This window comes from Delphinapterus leucas, chromosome 19 (assembly GCF_059928025.1).
Source record: "Delphinapterus leucas isolate spDelLeu-1000000601 "Yukka" chromosome 19, BTC_Dleu_Yukka2, whole genome shotgun sequence".
NCBI classification, from domain to species: domain Eukaryota; kingdom Metazoa; phylum Chordata; class Mammalia; order Artiodactyla; family Monodontidae; genus Delphinapterus; species Delphinapterus leucas.
The window spans coordinates 61322436-61341813 of NC_143147.1; the positions used below are offsets into that span (position 1 = coordinate 61322436).

The following is a 19378-nucleotide window of genomic DNA, read 5'->3' on the forward strand; positions in this document are numbered from 1 at the left end:
ACACAGTATTTGTCTTCCTCTGACTCATTTCACTTATGCCCTCCAAGTCCATCTATGTTGCTGAAAATGGCAAATTTTCATTCTTTTTTTTATAGCTGAGTAGTATTCCATTCTGTCTATGTGTGTGTGTGTGTGTGTGTGTGTGTGTGTGTGTGTATATCACATCTTCTTTATCCAGTCATCTGTTGTTGGACACTTAGGTTGCTTCCATATCTTGGCAATTGTAAATAATGCTGTTGTGAACATTGGGGTGCACGTATCTTTTCAAATTAATGTTTTCATTTGCTTCAGGTATACATCCAGGAGTGGAATTGCTGGGTCATATGGTAATTCTATTTTCAGTTTTTCGAGGAACCTCCATACTGTTTTCCACAGTCGCTGTACCAATTCACATTCCCACCAACAGTGTAGGAGGATTCCCTTTTCTCCACAGCCTTGCCAACATTTGTTTGTGGTCTTCTTGATGATGGCCATCCTGACAGGTGTGAGGTGATACCTCACTGTGGTTTTGATTTGCATTTCCCTGATGATTAGTGATGTTGAGCATCTTTTCATGTGCCTGTTGGCCCTCTGTATATCTTCTTTGGAAAAATGTCTATTCAGTTCTTCTGCGCATTTTTTAATAGGCTTGTTTGTCTTTATGATGTTGAGTTGTATGAGCTGTTTATATATTTTGGATATTAACCCCTTACCCATCATATCATTTACAAATATTTTCTCCCATTCAGTAGGTCGTCTTTTCATTTTGTTGATGGTTTTCTTTGCTGTGCAAAAGTTTTAGATGTAATTAGGTCCCATTAGGGTTTTTTTGCCTCATTACATTCTTATCCTAAAAGATCCAAATAATCCAGATGAAGCCAAAACACCCCCTCCTCGTGTTCCCGACGCCACTTCCCTCCCCAGAGGGGAGCAGAGGTGTTAGGTGTGGAGCCTCCCCAAACTTTTTCTCTGCATTCACACACGCGTGTGCACACACAGAAACATGTCATTTTGTGAGTATTAGGTAATGCTGTTGAGATGGTACTATACTGTATCGTTGAGCATCTTGCTCTTTGTCAGGTAACAGTATGTCTTGGAGATGTCCCCCGTTATAAACACAGACCTCGGACTTCCCTGGTGGCACAGTGGTTGAGAGTCCGCCTGCCGATGCAGAGGACGCGGGTTCATGCCCTGGTCCGGGAAGATCCCACATGCCGCGGAGCGGCTGGGCCCGTGAGCCATGGCCGCTGAGCCTGCGCGTCCGGAGCCTGTGCTCCGCAACGGGAGAGGCCACAACACTGAGAGGCCCGCGTACCGCAAAAGAAACAGAAAACAAAAAACTACAGACCTCTTTCTAATGATGGTCGGCTGCTCAGATGTACTTACTCCCTACTGATGAATATTCAGGCTATTACCTATTTTCGCTATAATCAATCATTCTTGAACTGCTAGCTATTCAGAGTGGGCGAGAGAGGGGTGTGGTGGATGGTGGGTGGACCCAGCTGGCTCCTTGGGAACTGAATGCACACACACCCCTGTGTGTGGGGGGGAGTGGCAGAGGAAGTGTGTTCTACCTGTGGATGTCACTGTCCTGTCAGTCAAGGTGTTAACCCCAAGGATAAAATCCCAGGGCTTTCCGGGATGAATCCAGACGTCAGGTGGAGCCCAGGACAGAGTAGACAAAGGAGTGAAACAAAAACACAGAACAAAAACTGGTTTGGGGAGCTCTTACTCTTCATTTTGGTTGGGAGTTGTCACTTTTGTTTCACCCTCTCAGCAGACTGTGGGCCAGATTCTGGGTATCACACATGGCGTGGACCTGGGCCAGACCTTCCCTGGAACCCGCTCGATCCAGGCCAGGGGCAGGCCATGGAGATTTGTACTCGTGTCCAGAGCAGTGAGGGGAATGGACCCTGGCCGGGGTGGGTGGACAAACAGAGGCGCTGCTGGGCACAGGGAAAACTGAGGCCGGCAAGAATGGGAAGCAGTCGGGCTCTTGGGAGAAGTTTCACAAGTCGGGGTGCATGCTGGTGGCGGGGGTTCTGGTGTCATCAGGACTCCTGGAAGATTGTTTTCAAAATAATCTGCAGCAGGAGGGAAAAATACAAAAGCTCCAGAGTTGGAGAGGCTCTTGTGAGGATCTCTTGGGAGGAATTTGATTAAAGAAACAGGCTACATTTTCGATCACAGAAACGTAATTTAAATGAGTCCTTTCCCACCTCTCATTTGAAATGTCGCCCACTCATTGCCCGTTTTTGTATGACCCATGAGCTAAGAATGGCTTTACATTTTTAAACAGTTGGAAAAAAAATCAAAAAAAGAATACTTTTGTGACATGTAAAAATTCCATAAAATTCAAATTTCTGCATCCATAAGTACAGTTTTATTGGAGCAAAGCCACATTTAGTCACCTGTGAATTGTTTCTGGCGGCTTCTGAGCAACAGTGGCAGAGTTGGGTAGTTCTGTCACAGACCATATGGCCCTCCAAATCTAAAATATTTATTAGGTTTCTTTAAGAGATGTCATTTATTGGGGGCTTGTTTTTCCCCAGTTAAAGAAAAAGTCATACATGTTCATGGTAGAAAATGTGGAAATTGATTTTTTAAATCCATTGTAACACCACTGGTAAACGTTTTTTGCGGATGCATATATACGCCTCTAAGGGCCTAGCTATCTATGTATCATAAAACTAGGAAGATACTAGGCCAGTTAATTTTTGTGGTTTTGCTCTTACCTCTGAAGCAATTTGACATGTCCTAACTAATTTTCACAAACTTCACTCTGTTACCTGATTATATCATAATTTAACCTCATTAGACATTTAGGTTATTTCCAAGTTTAGAACATTAATAAAGCTACAGAGACTATCTTTCTGTGTTTCTCTGATTATCCTGAAGACAAATTCCAAGCAGCAGAATTACTGGGTCAGTGGGTTTGGGTCCATATTGCCAGGCTGTACTCCCGAAACGTCAGGCCAACGTGTGCTCCACAGGATGGGGGAGGCCCACTTCACTGTGTCTTCACCAGCATTAGGCACTATTATAACTAGAATATTTCCCGTGAGAGGTGGGAAAGGACTCATTTCCAGTTACATTTCTTTCTTTCTTTTTTTTTTAAAGATTGTTTGGATGTGGACCACTTTTAAAGTCTTTATTGAATCTGTTACAATATTGCTTCTGTTTTATGTTTTGGTTTTTTGGCTGTGAGACATGTGGGATCTTAGCTCCCCGACCAGGAATTGAACCCGCACCCCCTACACTGGAAGGCGAAGTCTTAACCACTGGACCACCAGGGAAGTCCCATTTCAGTTACATTTCTATGATCACTAATGCAGCTTACTTTTCCCCCATGTTTACTGGCCATATATATTTCTTTTTGAATTATCACTTATTTTTTGTCCATTTTTTCTATTTATTTCTGTTCTTAAAGAGAAATAAGACATGCTCTTATTAAGTGGTACAAACTATTGATACTATGTATAAAATAAACAAGCTACAAGGTTATATTGTACAGCACAGGGAATATAGCCAATATTTTATAATATCTTTAAATGGAGTATAGGCTATATAAAAATATTAAATCACTATGTTACACACCTGAAACTAATATAATATTGTAAATCAACTAAATTTCAATTTAAAAAAAGAACTATTCTTATTGATTTGAAAGTGCTCTTTGTGTGGTAAGGATATTAACTATGTGAATTAAAACTGAACGCTATAAAAGCCTAATGGAGGGACTTCCCTGGTGGCACAGTGGTGAAGAATCCACCTGCCAATGCAGGGGACACGCCTTCAAGCCCTGGTCCAGGAAGATCCCACATGCCGCGGAGCAACTAAGCCCGTACACCACAACTACTGAGCCTGCGTTCTAGAGCCTGTGAGACACAACTAATGAGCCTGCATGCCACAACTACTGAAGCCAGCAAGCTACAACTACTGACCAGCGCGCTTAGAGCCCATGCTCCACAACAAGAGAAGCTGCCGCAATTAGAAGCCCGTGCACTGCAACGAAGATCCAATGCAGCCAAAAGTAAATAAATAAATAAATAAATAATTTTTAAAAATATTTAAAAAAAAAGTCCTATTGAGGTGGCAGCTAATTGGGAGTGGGGGGAGGGGGAATTGGAGGAAGGTGGTAAAAGGTACAAACTTCCAGTTGTAAGATAAATAAGCACTAGGGATGCAATGTACAACACGATAAATTTAATTAACACTGCTCTATGTTACATATGAAAGTTAAGAGTAAATCCTAAGAGTTCTCATCACAACGGAAAAATATTTTTTTCTTTTTCTTTTCTTTTGTATCTGTGAGATGATGGATGTTCACTAAACCTATTGTGGTTCATTTCATGATGTTTGTAAGTCAAATCATTATGCTGTACACCTTAAACTTATACAGTGCTGTATGTCAATTATATCTCAATAAAACTGGAGGAAAAAGAAATATAAAAAAAAAAGTAAAGTTAATCAGGTACCCACTTTCCCAGGAAAAAAAAGAAAAAAAGTAGTAACTGTATATTTTCCGGGTCCATGGCAAATATTTTCCCCAATCTTGCCTTTGACTTTTTAAAAATAATTTTTTCAATTGAAGTATAGTCAGGACTTCCCTGGTGGTCCAGTGGTTAAGACTCCATGCTCCCAATGCAGGGGGCCCAGGTTTGATCCCTAGTCAGGAAACTAGATCCCACATGCCGCAACTAAGAGCATGCATGCCGCAAGTAAGACCTGGTGCAGCCGATAAATAAGTAAAACTTTTAAAAATAAATAAATAAATTGAAATATAGTTGATTTACAATGTTTCAGGTATACAGTAAAGTGATTAAGTTATATATATATAATATATATTTTTTTTCAAATTCTTTTCCAATATAGGTTCTTACAAGATATTGAATATAGTTCCCTGTGCTATACAGTAGGTCTTTGTTGGTCTTCTATTTCATATATAGTAGTGTGTATAGGTTAAACCCAAATTCCTAATTTATGCCCCCCGCTTCCCCTTTGGTAACCATAAGTTTGTTTTCTATGTCTGTGAGTCTATTTCTGTTTTGTAAATAAGTTCATTTGTATCATTTTTTCTTTTAATTTGTTTTTTTAATATAGTTTTTGGCTGCGTTGGGTCTTCATTGCTGTGCACAGGCTTCCTCTAGTTGCGGCAAGCGGGGGCTACTCTTCGTTGTGGTGCGCGGGCTTCTCATTGTGGTGGCTTCTCTTGTTTTGGATCATGGGCTCTAGGCGCGCGAGCTTCAGTAGCTGTGACACACGGGCTCAGTAGTGTGGGGCATGGGCTTAGCTGCTCTGCATGGGCTTAGCTGCTCCGCAACATGTGGGATCTTCCTGGACTAGGGATCAAACTCCTGTCCCCATCACTGGCAGGCAGATTCTTAACCACTGCACCACCAGGGAAGTCCCTGTATCATTTGTTAAGATTCCACATAATAAGTGATATCATGAGATATTTGTCTTTCTCTGTCTGATTTACTTCAGTTAGTATGATAATCTCTAGATCCATCCATGTTGCTGCAAATGGCATTATTTCATTCTTTTTTATGGCTGACTAGTATATATATACCACCTCTTTATCCATTCATCTGTTGATGGACATTTAGGTTGCTTCTTGGCTATTATAAATAGTGCTGTTATGAACACTGGGGTGCATATATCTTTTTGAATTATAGTTTTCTCCAGGTATATGCCCAGAAGTAGGATTGCTGGATCATATGGAAACTCTATTTTTAGTTTTTTAAGGAACCTCCATGCTGTTCTACATAGTGGCTGTATCAATTTACATTCGCACCAACAGTGTAGGAAGGTTCCTTTTCATCCTTAGACTTTTTTTTTTTGTGGTATGCGGGCCTCTCGCTGTTGTGGCCTCTCCCGTTGCGGAGCACAGGCTCCGGACACGCAGGCTCAGCAGCCATAGCTCACGGGCCCAGCCACTCCGCGGCATGTGGGATCTTCCCAGACCAGGGCATGAACCCCTGTCCCCTGCATCGGCAGGCGGACTCTCAACCACTGCGCCACCAGGGAAGCCCCATCCTTAGACTTTTAAAAGGATTCTCCACATTAAAATTGTAATAAACATTTATGTGGCCAACTCCATCCCTCCTTTCCCAATGGAGTTGGTGTTGCTTTTATGCTTACACACAAACAAGCTAATACTTTCTTGTACCTGCCTGTCCCCATCCACACCACAGCCCCATGCAGATCCCACCTGTGTGCCAGGACCAGCCTCTGCAGATCACCTGGGGCTGTTTCAGAGGGAGGTGAAGTACAGGAAGCAAGCGTGGCACTCAATCCCTATCGTCAAGTCCCCCAACCTCCTGGATGCCAAAGAGCCAGCGAGGTGACTCCCCATGCCCCCTGCCTGGCCACCTCGCCTTATGTGTAGGGGCTACAGCAGGATGCATTCTGTCCACGGTGAAGGGATGCACCCTACCTGGGTGAGCACGTAGTCCTTCTGGGTTAGGTTCCAAAGGATTTCAAAGTGATCCACATCACGGAGCTCTTCAAAGGAGGCTTTCCACCCTCCTCGGCACAGAGTCTGAGTAGGAGAAACGAGGGAAGAGGAAGCATGAGGCTGCGGGGGGTGGGGGGAGAGGGGCTCTCGCAGCTGCCTGGCACATACCAGGTGCTAAGTATTTATTGAAGAAATGACTGGTACCGTGGGGTCCGTTTGGGTGAAATAAACAGGAAGATAATAAGACTGCATGACCCTCAACCTCGAGCCAAAAGCGGGGTGCTGGGGGTACCTGATAAAGTTCCCTGGACTGTCGGTGGAATTCGGGGCTGTCGTGTTGGCCCACAGTCACCAGGATGCGGCAGGCTGGATCCACAGGCTGTGTCGGGGCTGTCTTCAGGTGCCACTGTGGGCTGTTCCTCTGAGCATCCTCCCTGGTGCAGGGAGTAAGTGTGGTCAGGACAGAGAGCAGCCTTTGCTGCACCCCTGGCCCTCCTCGCAGGCTGCAGGCCAGCTGGGGGACGAGGGGACAAGTGACTCACAGGGTTGTGAGGAGAGAGGCATTCTCAGAGGTGTGCATGACAGGCTCCAGGTCATAGATCCCACTCACCAGGAAGAAGCCTGTGAAGGTAAGGAACAGTCACAGAGCCAGGCTGCAGGTGGGGCAAGATGGGGCCAGCCCGCCTCCAGGGCCAGTGGGGCAAGGCCAGGGTAGGGGGCAGAGAAGAAGCAAAGCAGGCCCTGCTCCCCAGGCTCAAAGCCCCGAGGTCAAGCTACTCACAGCTGTTGAAATTTCAAGCAGCTGTTACAGACCCTCAGGCCCATCAGGGGAGGGTGAATGCTGCCCAGCCAGGCTCAGTCCCCGTGGAAACCTTTGAGGTTGGGCGTGACTCCATGCTTGGTCCAGTTGGCCAGGAGCATCATGGCGGCGAGGTGAGCCCCAGCTGAGTGTCCGCACAGGTAAATTCCCCTTGGGTGGGTCAGAGCAGAGAGCTGGGTTTGCATCCAGTATAACCAAAGCAACAGGCCAGTATCAAGGAGTCCCAATTTGCCTTTTGCTCCAAAGCCAGAGGGGGCAGTTGGGCTGCATCCAAGAAGCTTAGTCCACTGTCCTCCCGCTCAGTCTGACAAAAGGAAAATCTACAGCGATACCCACTGGTTGCCTGGATACTGTTTCTGGACAAACACGATGCTCTGGGTCACCTGGTCTACCATCTGGTCCAGGGTGCCTGTGCAGAGGGTAGGAGCTATGTCAGGCTCTGCCGGGGGCCCTCTCCCCTCCAAAGCCCACCAGCCCTTGCACCTGCAAGACTACCCTCATTACCTTTGGGGGCAATGTCATAGGCCACTATCACCACAGCCACTCCCTGTGCTGTCAGTGGGCTGACCATGAAGGCTGACGAGTCTTTACTGCAGAAGGAGACAAAGACATGACAACTGGAGGCCACTTGGCCACTAGGCTGCTTCTGTGTCCTGTCCACCCAGGGCACTATCGCTCTCTGACCTGGTGCAGTAAGGGAAGAAGGGAGGCTTTGTCCTTATGACATCACATGCTAGCTATGGGACCCTAGAGACTATATTTAACCTCTGAGCCTAATTTCCTTCTCTGTAAAATAGGAACAATTATGTTTTTTCTCTTAGGGTGCTGTTTTTGAGAATTGAAGGAGGTGAGACATGTAGAGAGCTTCACAAAGCAAAGGGTAAAAATGCAGTAAATGTAACATTAAGATGATATGCTTGAAGAGCAGTAGATCCTATAACAGACAACTCCTTAGTAAGATCCTAGGGAACAACAGTGTCCCTGAAGATCCCAAATTCCCCTCTGCTTATCTTAGGACGCCCCGTGGTCCCAGTTTGCCTGGGACTCTCTCTTTTTTTACCACTGAAAACCCCAGGTCCTGGGAAACCACTCACTTCTGAGCAAACAGGGATGGTTAGTCACTGTGGTTTTCCATTTGATTAGAGTAGACTGAACAGGCTTTTCATTGGGTATAGTGGATCCAATGGTGTCTCCCCAAAAAACATGTCCAAATCCTAAACCCCCATACCTGCAAATGTGACCTTATTTGGAATAGGGGCTATGCAGATATAATTCAGAATCTTGAGATGGCATCATCCCAGATTTAGGATGGGCCTTAAATCAAATGGCTGGTGACATTGTAAAAGAAAGGAGAGGAAGGATTGAAATACAGACACACAAAGACCCTGTGAAGATGAAAGTTGAGGTTGAAGTGATGCGGTCACAAGGCGAGAAAGACCTGGACACCCCAGAAGCTGCAAGAGGTAAGAACGGGTCCTCCCCAGAGCCTTCAGGGGGAGCGTGGCCCTGCCCACACCTTGATGAATTTCAGATTTCTGGCCTCCAGAACTGTGAGGTAAGACATTTCTGTTGTCGGAGCCCCCAAGTTTGTGGTAAGTTGTTGCAGCAGCCCTAGGAAATGAAGAGTCCAGGCAAAGATGAATCTCCCTTTTTCTCCATTCATCCAAATCCCCCGACTCACCTTCCGCTCTGCCAGTATCCTCCATGAAAAAACATGAGGAACGGCAAGGCTGTAGGACAAAACAAAGGGCGTGTGGGCCGAGGCAGGGCTCCCAGCTGAGATCCATGGGGGACCACTAGCCCCCGCTTACCTTCAGACACTGCCTCAGGAAAGTAGATGTCCAGTTTCTCCCCTTCGCCGTCTCCATAGGGGACATCAAGCAGGTTCCTCCCGGTGGCCTGGGCCCTCTTGGTAGCTGTCTCCAGAAATGGACAAGTCGCTGTCAGCACAACCTCAGGCAGAACCTTTTTGCCGAAAGCCCCTTTGGGTTGACCAGTTAGCTCCAGCTATCAGTGCTTCCCCAAGTCCTCATGGTAATCGGGGCTGGGGTCTGAAGCATCCCACAGGTGCATAGTTACAAAGAAATCAGACTGGCCCATCCGAGTGGGGGCCAGAACTATCTGTGACATCTGTCTCTGGTGAGCTGGCAGTTCTGATGGGCACCATCTCGACCACTACTTTATTACATGCTTATTATGTGTGTTGCACTTGGCTATGTGCTCTGGGAAGTATAAACTTTTCCAAGTATTTGGAAAAATAACCTTCTAGGAACTAAGATATAAAATCATTTGAAACAAATAGATAATAAAGCAATATGAATATATAATTGAGCACCATGATGGGAGAGGTCAGAGGGATGTGAAAATTGGCTAGGACTGGGGTCAGGAGAAAGGAGGAAGTACATTTACGTAATTTACCGTAAGTAAATTAAATACCAAAGGCAAAGGCCTAGAGGTGGGATGGGACTCTGTATGTTCATGTTGCAGTAAACAATGTCCCCTCAAGGCCCCATTTCGATCACTGAAACCCAGGAAGCTCAGCTTCCTCTATCACTGGGTGCCAGAGAGTGTAAACTGGTAATTTCTTCCAGGGGGGCAACTTGGAAATATGTATCAAAGCCCAAGAAGATCATATTCCTTGATGCATAAGTCCTTATCTATACATTTATTATAAGGAAATAATCAGAAATATTCTTAAGGACTTGTTTTAAAGATGCCCACACTAATGCTATTTATGACAGCAAAACATTGGACACAGCCCAAGTGATCTACAATAGAAAACAGGTAAAATACATTATGGTATATCCCCTTTCTCTCCTTTATTTATTTAAAATTTTTTATTTTATTTTTTTAGATTTATTTATTTATTTTTGGCTGCATTGGGTCATCATTACTGCGTGCGGGCTTTCTTTAGTTGTGGTGAGTGGGGGCTACTCTTTGTTGCCATGCACGGGCTTCTCATTACAGTGGCTTCTCTTGTTGCGGAGCACGGGCTCCAGGCGCGCAGGCTTCAGTAGTTGTGGCTTGCGGGCTCAGTGGTTGTGGCTCACGGGCTCTAGAGCACAGGCTCAGGAGTTGTGGTGCATGGGCTTAGTTGCTCCGAGGGATGTGGGATCCTCCTGGAGCAGGGCTCGAACCCATGTCCCCTGCATTAGCAGGCGGATTCTCAACCACTGCGCCACCAGGGAAGCCCCTCTCCTTTATTTTTTATCCCAGCATTCATTAATCCTTCATATATTTTTTACTTGTTTACTGTCTGTCTGTCACCCTAACTAGAACATGAGCTCTGAGAAGACAAGGGCTTTGCTTTGCACACCTCTGTACACCCAGGACCTGGTACATCATAACCACTTAAAAGAAAATTGTGTAGGGAATTCCCTGGTGGTCCAGTGGTTAGAACTCGCACTTTCACTGCCGAGGGCCTGCGTTCAATCCCTGGTCAGGGAACTAAGATCCCACAAGCCGTGTGGTGCAGCCAAAAAAGAAAAAGAAAACTGTGATGCTCTGTGGTGACCTAAATGGGAAGGAAATCCAAAAAAGAGGGGATACATGTATATGTATAGCTGATTCATTTTGCTGTACAGCAGAAACTAACACAACATTGTAAAGCAACTATACTCCAATAAAAATTAATTTTTAAAAAGAAAAGTGTGTAAAAAAAATGAAAGAAAAAGAAAATTATGTAAAGAATAAATATTTCAGTGAGTAGTGTTGGGTCAATTGAATATCTGAAGGAAGAAAAAAATAGTTTCTTGATCCCTACCTCACACCACACCAGACCAATTCCAGATGGACCACAGCTTTAAATGTGAAAGCGAAGACAATAAAGCTTTTAGAAAAGGAAATAGGAAATCCTAATGACCTTGGACTAGGCAAAGATTACACAAACAGGACCCAAAATGCATTAACCAAAAAGGAAATACTGGAGGGAGAGTATTTTGCCACGTAAAGAGCGAAAGCAGGTTACACAAATACCATACAGCACGAACACTGCAATCTTTCTGATACTGAAGATTGGTGGCAAGAGACCTTCAACTTGGGATCCCTGTCCCTGGAAGCCTCCAGATCCCCAACCTCGGTGGCCACGGTCCCCCCGCCCACCGGCCCCTTCCCAAATATACTCACCAGGGCTCCCTTGGGTTGGGTGATTCTGCAATTCCAGGAAGGGCAAACTAGGTAGACGAAGATAGTTTGCATAGATTGTGTTTATGCAAGTGTGAATAAACTGTTTAAATGGGCCGCCTCCATTTCTGCTGGACTGCTCAAGGTCAAGAGAAATAAAAATGATGGCAGATGCCAAGTTTCCCACGTGCCTAAAGCAGGGACCAGGCTGCCTCTGCAGGACAGGTGAGGTGGCTGAAAAACCGATTTTGCCATCACCAACACCCCACCCTTGAGTGAGGGAACAAGGCCGGGGGAGGCTTCTTAGGAAAGGGATGAGGCTGGCTGTGTTCTGTGGGTTCCCACTCCCTCTCCCATGGAGGGGTGGAAAGGGGCTTCCCATCTCCTAAAGCTTCAAGCGACCAACTGCTCAGAGCCTGATGTGTGACTTCTACAAGGATCAGACCCAAACAGGCTTCACCTGCCCCCAGGTGCCACGCTGGGTACAGACCACTCCACAGGACACACTTAACTGAATCAATCCATTATTAAATAGGTACGTTTTACTTGATTAGAACCATGAGATTCTGTTAAGCAAATCAAATGCATTGCATCTGCGATTATAATTTGAAGTGCTTTTTTCAGAATTCCATCACATCTTGTAAGTTGCGTTGAAAAGTTGACGGGAATTTAATCTGAGCTATCTGAGCATTAACTTAAAAAATAAATGAAATGCCATTCATTTTTCTTTTGAAGAAATAATATGTTTATATGGTTAAAAAAATATACAACAGGAATTTGCATGCAATATCCCTGCCAAGGTGACTGTTATTATTAATATGGATATGGACTCTCTCTCCGTTTAATCCAAAGGGCAGCATATGAAATACATTTCTGCCCTGCCTGTTTCACTTCATATTTCTTGGAGAGCTTTCCCAATCAGTACATAGACAGCTTCCTCGTTCTTTTCTTTTTTTTCAGAAACAGTTAACTTTCTCTTCCATCCTATGGCTGCACCTTAATTTGTTTAACCAGTAGTGACACTTTTTTTTTTTTTTTTTTTTTTTTTTGCGGTACGCGGGCCTCTCACTGTTGTGGCCTCTCCCGTTGTGGAGCACAGGCTCCGGACGCACAGGCTCAGCGGCCATGGCTCACGGGTGCAGCCGCTCCGCGGCATGTGGGATCTTCCCGGACCGGGGCACGAACCCGTGTCCCCTGCATCGGCAGGCGGACTCTCAACCACTGCGCCACCAGGGAAGCCCTGGGTTAGAAAGAATTTTTAAAATTGAAGTGTAGTTGACTTACAATATTATATTAGTTTCAGGTGTAAAACTCAGTGATTCAACGTTTTATCGATTACACTCCATTTAAAGTTATTACAAAACAATGGCTATATTTCCCTGTGCTATACAATATATCCTGTTGTTTCTCCATTTTATACATAGTATCTCTTCTAGAAATAATTTTTAAGGCTGTTTATGCTATTAAAAACAAGATTGCACATTATAAGTACAGAACACTTTCTCCTAGGAGAAAAAAAGACTATAAGAAATGATATCACAGTGTTAACAATGGGTGACAATTATTGACGGTTTTATTTTCTAAAATCCTTTTCAATCGGCAAATGCTCCTTTTGTAATCAGAAAACAATTGTTGCCTAAAAATAGCCAACCTCAGAGAGTGCAGAGCAGGGCTATTATAATGTGGTCTGTGGACAATGGGTGTCCCACACGGCTTGCTACTGGTCCATGATGAACTAAGTAAAAAGGTGGAGGTAAACATTTGGAATACATGCAGTTTGGTAGAATGGCTGTGTCTATTGAACTTAACAAGAAATTAGGGCTTTCAAACAAAAACTTGTGCATGAACGTTCACAACAGCACTTTTCACAATCACCAAAAGGTGGAAACAGCCCAAATGTCCATCAATGGATGAATGGATAAACAAAACGTGGTCCATCCATACAATGGAAAATTATTCATCCATAAAAAGGAATGAAGCACTGACTTGCTACAACATGGTTGGACCTTGGAAACATTATGCTAAGGGGAAGCCACCAGACACAAAAGACCACATCTTGTAGGATTCCATTTATACGAAACGTCCAGAATAGGAAAATCCATAGAGACAGAAAGCAGTCAGTGGTTGCCAGGGGGCTGCTTAACGGGTAGGGGCTTTCCGTCTGGGGTGATGAAAATGTGCTGGAACCAGGTAGCGGAGACGGCTGTACAACATCGTTAAGGTACTAAACGCTGCAGAATTGTACACTTTACAATGGTCAAAGTGGTACATTTTATGTTATGTGTATTTTATCACAGTAAAACAAAATTGGGGCCTGTATTTTGCGTACCTTTGTTTTCTTCCTTTGGTTTTTCTGATGGAGAGGAAAAAGCACAATCTCAGCCTTGAAAGGCAGGAGGGGACCTCAGAGAGGCTCTCAGTCGCAGGGGCTGTCAATCACGAAGCCCCACCCACCTCGCTGGTGATTGGTGCTCCTTGGGCGAGGCGTGGTTTGGGGGAATGGGAGTTTGGAACTGTGCCCCAAGCCGGGTTATACATATACCTCCTTTAGTTTCTTGTACAATGTGTTTTTACTGAGTCTTGTTACTCAAATTTAATAGCTACTGGTAGAGGAAACAGTTCTTCAAACCTCCCTCTGCCCGTGCTCACCCAGCTGTCCCCAGTTGCCCAGTCTGAGAGAGGCCAGGCCTTGGTGGAGGATAAAAGTGACCTACTCGGGCTTCCCTGGTGGCGCAGTGGTTGAGAGTCCGCCTGCCGATGCAGGGGACACGGGTTCGTGCCCCGGTCCGGGAGGATCCCACATGCCGCGGAGCGGCTGGGCCCGTGAGCCATGGCCGCTGAGCCTGCGCGTCCGGAGCCTGTTGCTCCGCAACGGGAGAGGCCACAACAGTGAGAGGCCCACTTACCGCAAAAAGAGTGACCTACTCATTGGAAGAGGGCAGTCCCCACTGCAAGTTACAGGTCGACGCTGTTAGAATGAATATAGATCAAAAGAAAAACAATTTCATTCTCCGTAGTGCAAAAAAGGAAAAGAGAGTTACCTTCCTCCCTTTTCTTAGAGCATTTATTTTTAGGAGACCTCATCAAATATCCTTTCTCTACCCCTTTGGGAATGTGTGTAAATATTTTATCTCTCTATCTCTCTATCTCTCTATCTATCTATCTATCTATCGCTGCGCGGCTTGTGGGATCTTAGTTCGCATACCAGGGACTGAACCCTGGCTCTCTGCGTGGAGTCCTAACCACTGGACTGCCAGGGAATTCCCCATATGTAAATATTTTTTAAAGCTAAAAGAGTCTCTTGCCAGTTTTACAACCTAGGAACGTTCTTCTCAACGACCTGGGAGCTCTCCCTTTGAAATATAATTATCAAGCAAGATACCCCATGGGAGAGAAGGACCCTAACTTCTGCAGGCACCTGGCTCCAAGTTGCAAAACCACCTCTTGCCTTAAGGATATGGGAATTTCTCGTCTTCCTCTGGATAAAGGCAATTTGCAAGCACAGATGGCCACCCTTATGGAATTAGGATGGACTAGGGCAGTAGATAGTGCCCTCAGGTCCTCTTGCTTGAACACAGGTATGCTGATTTTGAGAACAGGTATGCCCTAGGGATATAAGCCTGGCTGTATAAAAGGGTGAGGTTTCTTTCTGGTTTTGCAATCTCCTTACTCAATTAAAAATCATGTTTTCTTTCTCTTCTACCTCTGCGGAGAGGTTTTCTGGGTTGGCGGGGGATTCCACTGTTCATTTTTTCTGCTTTACATTCCTTCGCCATCTTCTGGGAGTTTGACTCCAAGGAGGCAATCTGCAGATCCAGAGGTCTGGGGAACTCCACCAAGAGAGGCAGCTGGTGGCACCCACCAACGCCACCTGACTGTCATCACTCCTTGTCAGCCTGCTCCCCTCTTACCTGGAAGCTCAGCTCTGGGAAGTGGTGGCTGTCCCTAGCCACATGCGCTTGGGTGAGTTGTTTAACCTCATCATGCAGGACTAGGACGGGGTGAGTGAGACACCTCAGGCACAGCATGGGGCAGGGCACCAAAGACTCAGTAATGAGGATCGCTATGGGCTGAAGGCTTGTGCCTCCCAAAAATTCATACCCTAATGCGATGGTGACTTTGGGAGGTAATTAGGTTTAGTTGAGGTCATGAGGGTGGAGCCCTTGTGATGAGATTAGTGGCCTTATAAGAAGAGGAAGAGCAAGCGTTTCTTTCTCTCTCTTTCTGCCATGTGAGGATGCAGGGGAAAGGGGTCTATCTGCAAGCCAGGAAGAGTACCCTCACCAAGGAACCAAATCACTTGGCACCTTTTTTTTTTTTTTTTTTCAATTGGCACGTTGATCTTGGACTTCTCAGCCTCCAGAACTGGGAGAAAGAGATTCCTATTGTTTAAACCACCCAGTCTATGGCATTTTGATATGGCAGCCTGAGCTGACCAATACAAAGATAACATTTAAGTGCAATATTTTTAAAAATCAAAATTAATGCCAAAAAGTCCACGATGAAAGAAATATCAACATTTCCAATAGAGACAGCCTCCAACCCTGCGCATGCATGGCTCCACCCACTCACCTGGCCCTAATGCCCCCCTGTTGTCGCACTCACCTTCTTCACCAATGAAATAGGGCAGATGCACCTGCGGCACCTCTGGGCCAGCTGGAGCATCGAAAATAGGAAGGGAGGTAGGATGTGAATGTAAAACTGTCCATAGGGCTTCTCAGGAGGGATTGCTGAAGACAGTCTCTGAGGGCAACAGCCTCAGAGTCTCTTCTAAGCCCTTGCTTCTTATGAGAGACTCCCTTTCTCTACAGGGTCAGCTCTTTTCTCCCTCAAGACAATTACAATAGACAAACAGGTTTTCTACCAGCTCATGTAGGTTTCTCTGCACACTCAAATATATATTGAGTATACAGAGACATATTTGGTGCAGAGCTAGGCACAGTAGGGGACTCTGAAGAGCCCAGGACACAGCTCCACCCCCTATCAGGACAGGGAGGGCGCTGAAATGTACTGGAATAAACCCCCACTAGCCTGTCCCTCCAGCTGGGTTATCTCAGTGTAGAGAACCACCAACCCTGGGAGCTCCAGTCAGCCTGCTGACACAAAGCTCATTTGCCAACATCCAGTTTTCCGACTTGGAGGAGAGGCTGGCTGCTCCCTCACCCACACGTCCCCCATGGAGCCCGCCTGCCCAACCCAGCTCAAAAGGTTCTAGAGACCCAGGGCTGGGATGGGAATTAACCTTGAGACTTCACTAGCTTACAGATTCCCAAGCCCTGATTTCTCTAAAGAAAAAAAAAAAGACTTCTTTGCTTTTTGTAGATAGCAACAACATCCCACATTCAGCAGCCACATTCCTTTTTTCACTCCACTTCCCTGGGCCACTGTGGCCTTAGGGCCTGGGCATAGTTGGCAGGTTGGCTGAGCAGGAGGGGAGGTGGAGCATGGTCACTGCCCCTGCCCTGCCTCCGGCAGTCCTGCAGGGAGGGCTCCGGGGCACCTGGCCCCGAGCAGATGAGGTGTCTGGACTTTGGGAACTGTCCCGAGAGGCTGGGGCTGGGAGGCCCCTCCTCCCCGCCCCGGCATCCTGAAACACTGCCACATGCTAAAGTCCACCTGAAGCAGCCACAGAGAGAGCCCCCGGTACCTTCGTTTCCTATCTGTGAGTAGGTCCTCAAGGCCTCCTCTGCTCCCAGTCGGACGACCCATCTGCTCGGGGAGTACTGATTCTCCAGCTCCTACGGAACAAAGACATGAAGTTCCATAAGACCTTTGACCTCCATGCAGACTGTGCTCCTGCCCCTCCGTGTGCCTGTATGCTCCTCTCGGCCTGGAGAAGCCCGTTCCCTGATATCTCAGGCTCTCATAGATGCCCTTAGCTTCCTTCAAGCCCCCCAGTCTCCAGCCTGGCAATCCACTCCCCACTCTCCCCCCACTAACTAATTAGGCGTTTCAGATACAACATGGCAGATGCTGCCAGATCCATGGTCTAGAGCAACGGCCATGCCTTTCACCAGCAGGACAGCTTTACAGGGAAATGAGGTCCCATAGATCTGTCCCAGTTAATGCCATCACGGGTACCACTTCCACAGTGGCTAAGACCACAGGAAGCCAGGGAGCTGGGGTGGCCACTGCAGAGAAAGTGATGTAGAGCTGATACTCCCTGAAAAGGTATGATTCTGACTGCAGGTGGGCGCAGCACAATCAGTGAAACAGAGGTGAAGAGGAAGGAATCAAAGGTCAGTTTGGAAATGCTGGCCAGCCAGATTGTTGAAACACAGAGGTGAGGCTGGGAGGCGGGGGCCGGGGGGTGAAGGGTCTTGAATGTCAAGCTAAGATGTTCAGACTTAACGCAGAAAGTAATAAGGAACCAGGTTTTGGAGAAAGGGCTCAGAGGCAAAACAACAACAACAACAAAACAGGTGAAGGCTGGACTGGGAAATTTGAAGACAGGTGGCCTCATGGAAAGGTCTTGGGCTCTGGAATCAGATGGGCTGAGTGCCATCCAAGCTCCATCACTTGCAGGCTCTTTTACCCTGGGCAACTTACTGACAGTCAGTTCCCTCATCTGTATAATGGGCAAAACAATAGTACGTTACTTCATTCACATGACTTATAGCTTTCAGCCTTGTGAGGCTGTATACCTCGTGAGGCTGAAAGCTATAAGGCATGTAAATGAAGTCAAGCTAGCCACTCAAATGTGGGTTTCCCCCTCTTCCCATTGAACAGGGTTCTTGGCCAGGGGTCTTTGGATCTGTACAATCTATGCCCGTCAGATGTCTGCAGTCATACCTCGCACACTCTGTGACTGCTATTCGTCATCTTTTATTATTGCTATGATTTATAATAATGATAATGCAATGGGTTTCTGAAAGTGCTCTGATATTATAGGGGTGTGTGTGTGTGTGTGTGTGTGTGTGTGTGTGTCTATGTGTGAGACAGAGAGACAGACAGACAGACAGACAGACAGAGAGAGACCGAAAAAGAGAGGTTAGGATTTCTTGGGGGCAGTATCTGTAACTGTCACCACATTCTTAGAGGCGTCCATGACCAGAGAAAGAACCACTACCTGAAATGTAGGAAAACTAGTTAGGAAATTATAACAGAATAAGCATAACAAATGCTTTGCATATGTGGTTTCTAACCCCCATAACCTTCCCTCAGTAAATACCAGCCCTCCGGTATTTACTCCTTCAGGTCTGACACATCCTCCAAACATTGCACAACCTCAGATTAAGGTCCGGAACTTCGGCCCCAACCTCATCCCGGTTTATGGGTATTGACATAGCCAGGGCTGGACTTCCCTGGCGGTCCAGTGGTTAGGAATCCGCGCTTCCACTGCAGGGGCAGGGGTTCAATCCATGATCAGGGGACTAAGATCCTGCATGCCACGCAGTGAGGCCAAAAAAAAAAAACATAGCCAGGGCTTCCATTTCCTCTACCCTTAAAATCAGGCTAGCAAAAGCCTACCTGTGGCGAGAAGTAAAATATCAATAAATCACAGTGCTAAAGCTTTCGGGAGCTGGCACACAGTAGGCTATCAACGGCGCCCACAGGAGTGGTTCTAAACTTTTTTCTCAATCCCCATCTCATCTCTGAACCACACTCCTCAGCCCCAGCCTCTCCCAGTGATCCGCCTACCTCTTTAGACATCCTCTTCCAGGGAGCCCCGCGCTTAGCACCTCCCTCCAAGTCATCCATCCCGCTGTGTACGAGCCGACAGGCGCCCGGGCCGCCTTTTTATGCCAGGAGGGCGGGGCTCTGGGGCGCCAGAGCTGAGCTGAGCTGAGCCTGGGGCGCGCGTTCCCGGTCCCTCCCACGAGGGGGCGGGCTTAGGTCAAATCTCCCGCCGGTCCCACAGCCGCACGCTGATTGGCTCCGGGCCGGCGGCGCCGGCTCTCGATTGGCCCGCGCGCCGGGGATAAAGAAGCACGGCGCGGGAACTGACGAGAGCCTGCAGGGCGGCGGCGGCGGCGGCGGCGGCGGCGGCGGCGGCG

General features: G+C 46.7%; 1 protein-coding gene across 1 annotated transcript; it reads right to left on the bottom strand.

The window, feature by feature from the left end:
* Positions 1–1677: 1677 nt before the first annotated feature.
* Positions 1678–19375, bottom strand: AFMID (arylformamidase). The gene is made up of 11 exons (XM_022589469.2): positions 19023–19375; positions 17029–17119; positions 9071–9175; positions 8941–8989; positions 7764–7849; positions 7596–7668; positions 7312–7409; positions 6982–7060; positions 6732–6873; positions 6419–6523; positions 1678–2063 (listed from the first exon to the last, which is right to left on the bottom strand). Exons 1-11 carry the CDS (start codon positions 19080–19082, stop codon positions 2031–2033), a joined length of 921 nt encoding a protein of 306 aa, XP_022445177.1. The 5' UTR covers positions 19083–19375; the 3' UTR covers positions 1678–2030.
* Positions 19376–19378: the final 3 nt, after the last annotated feature.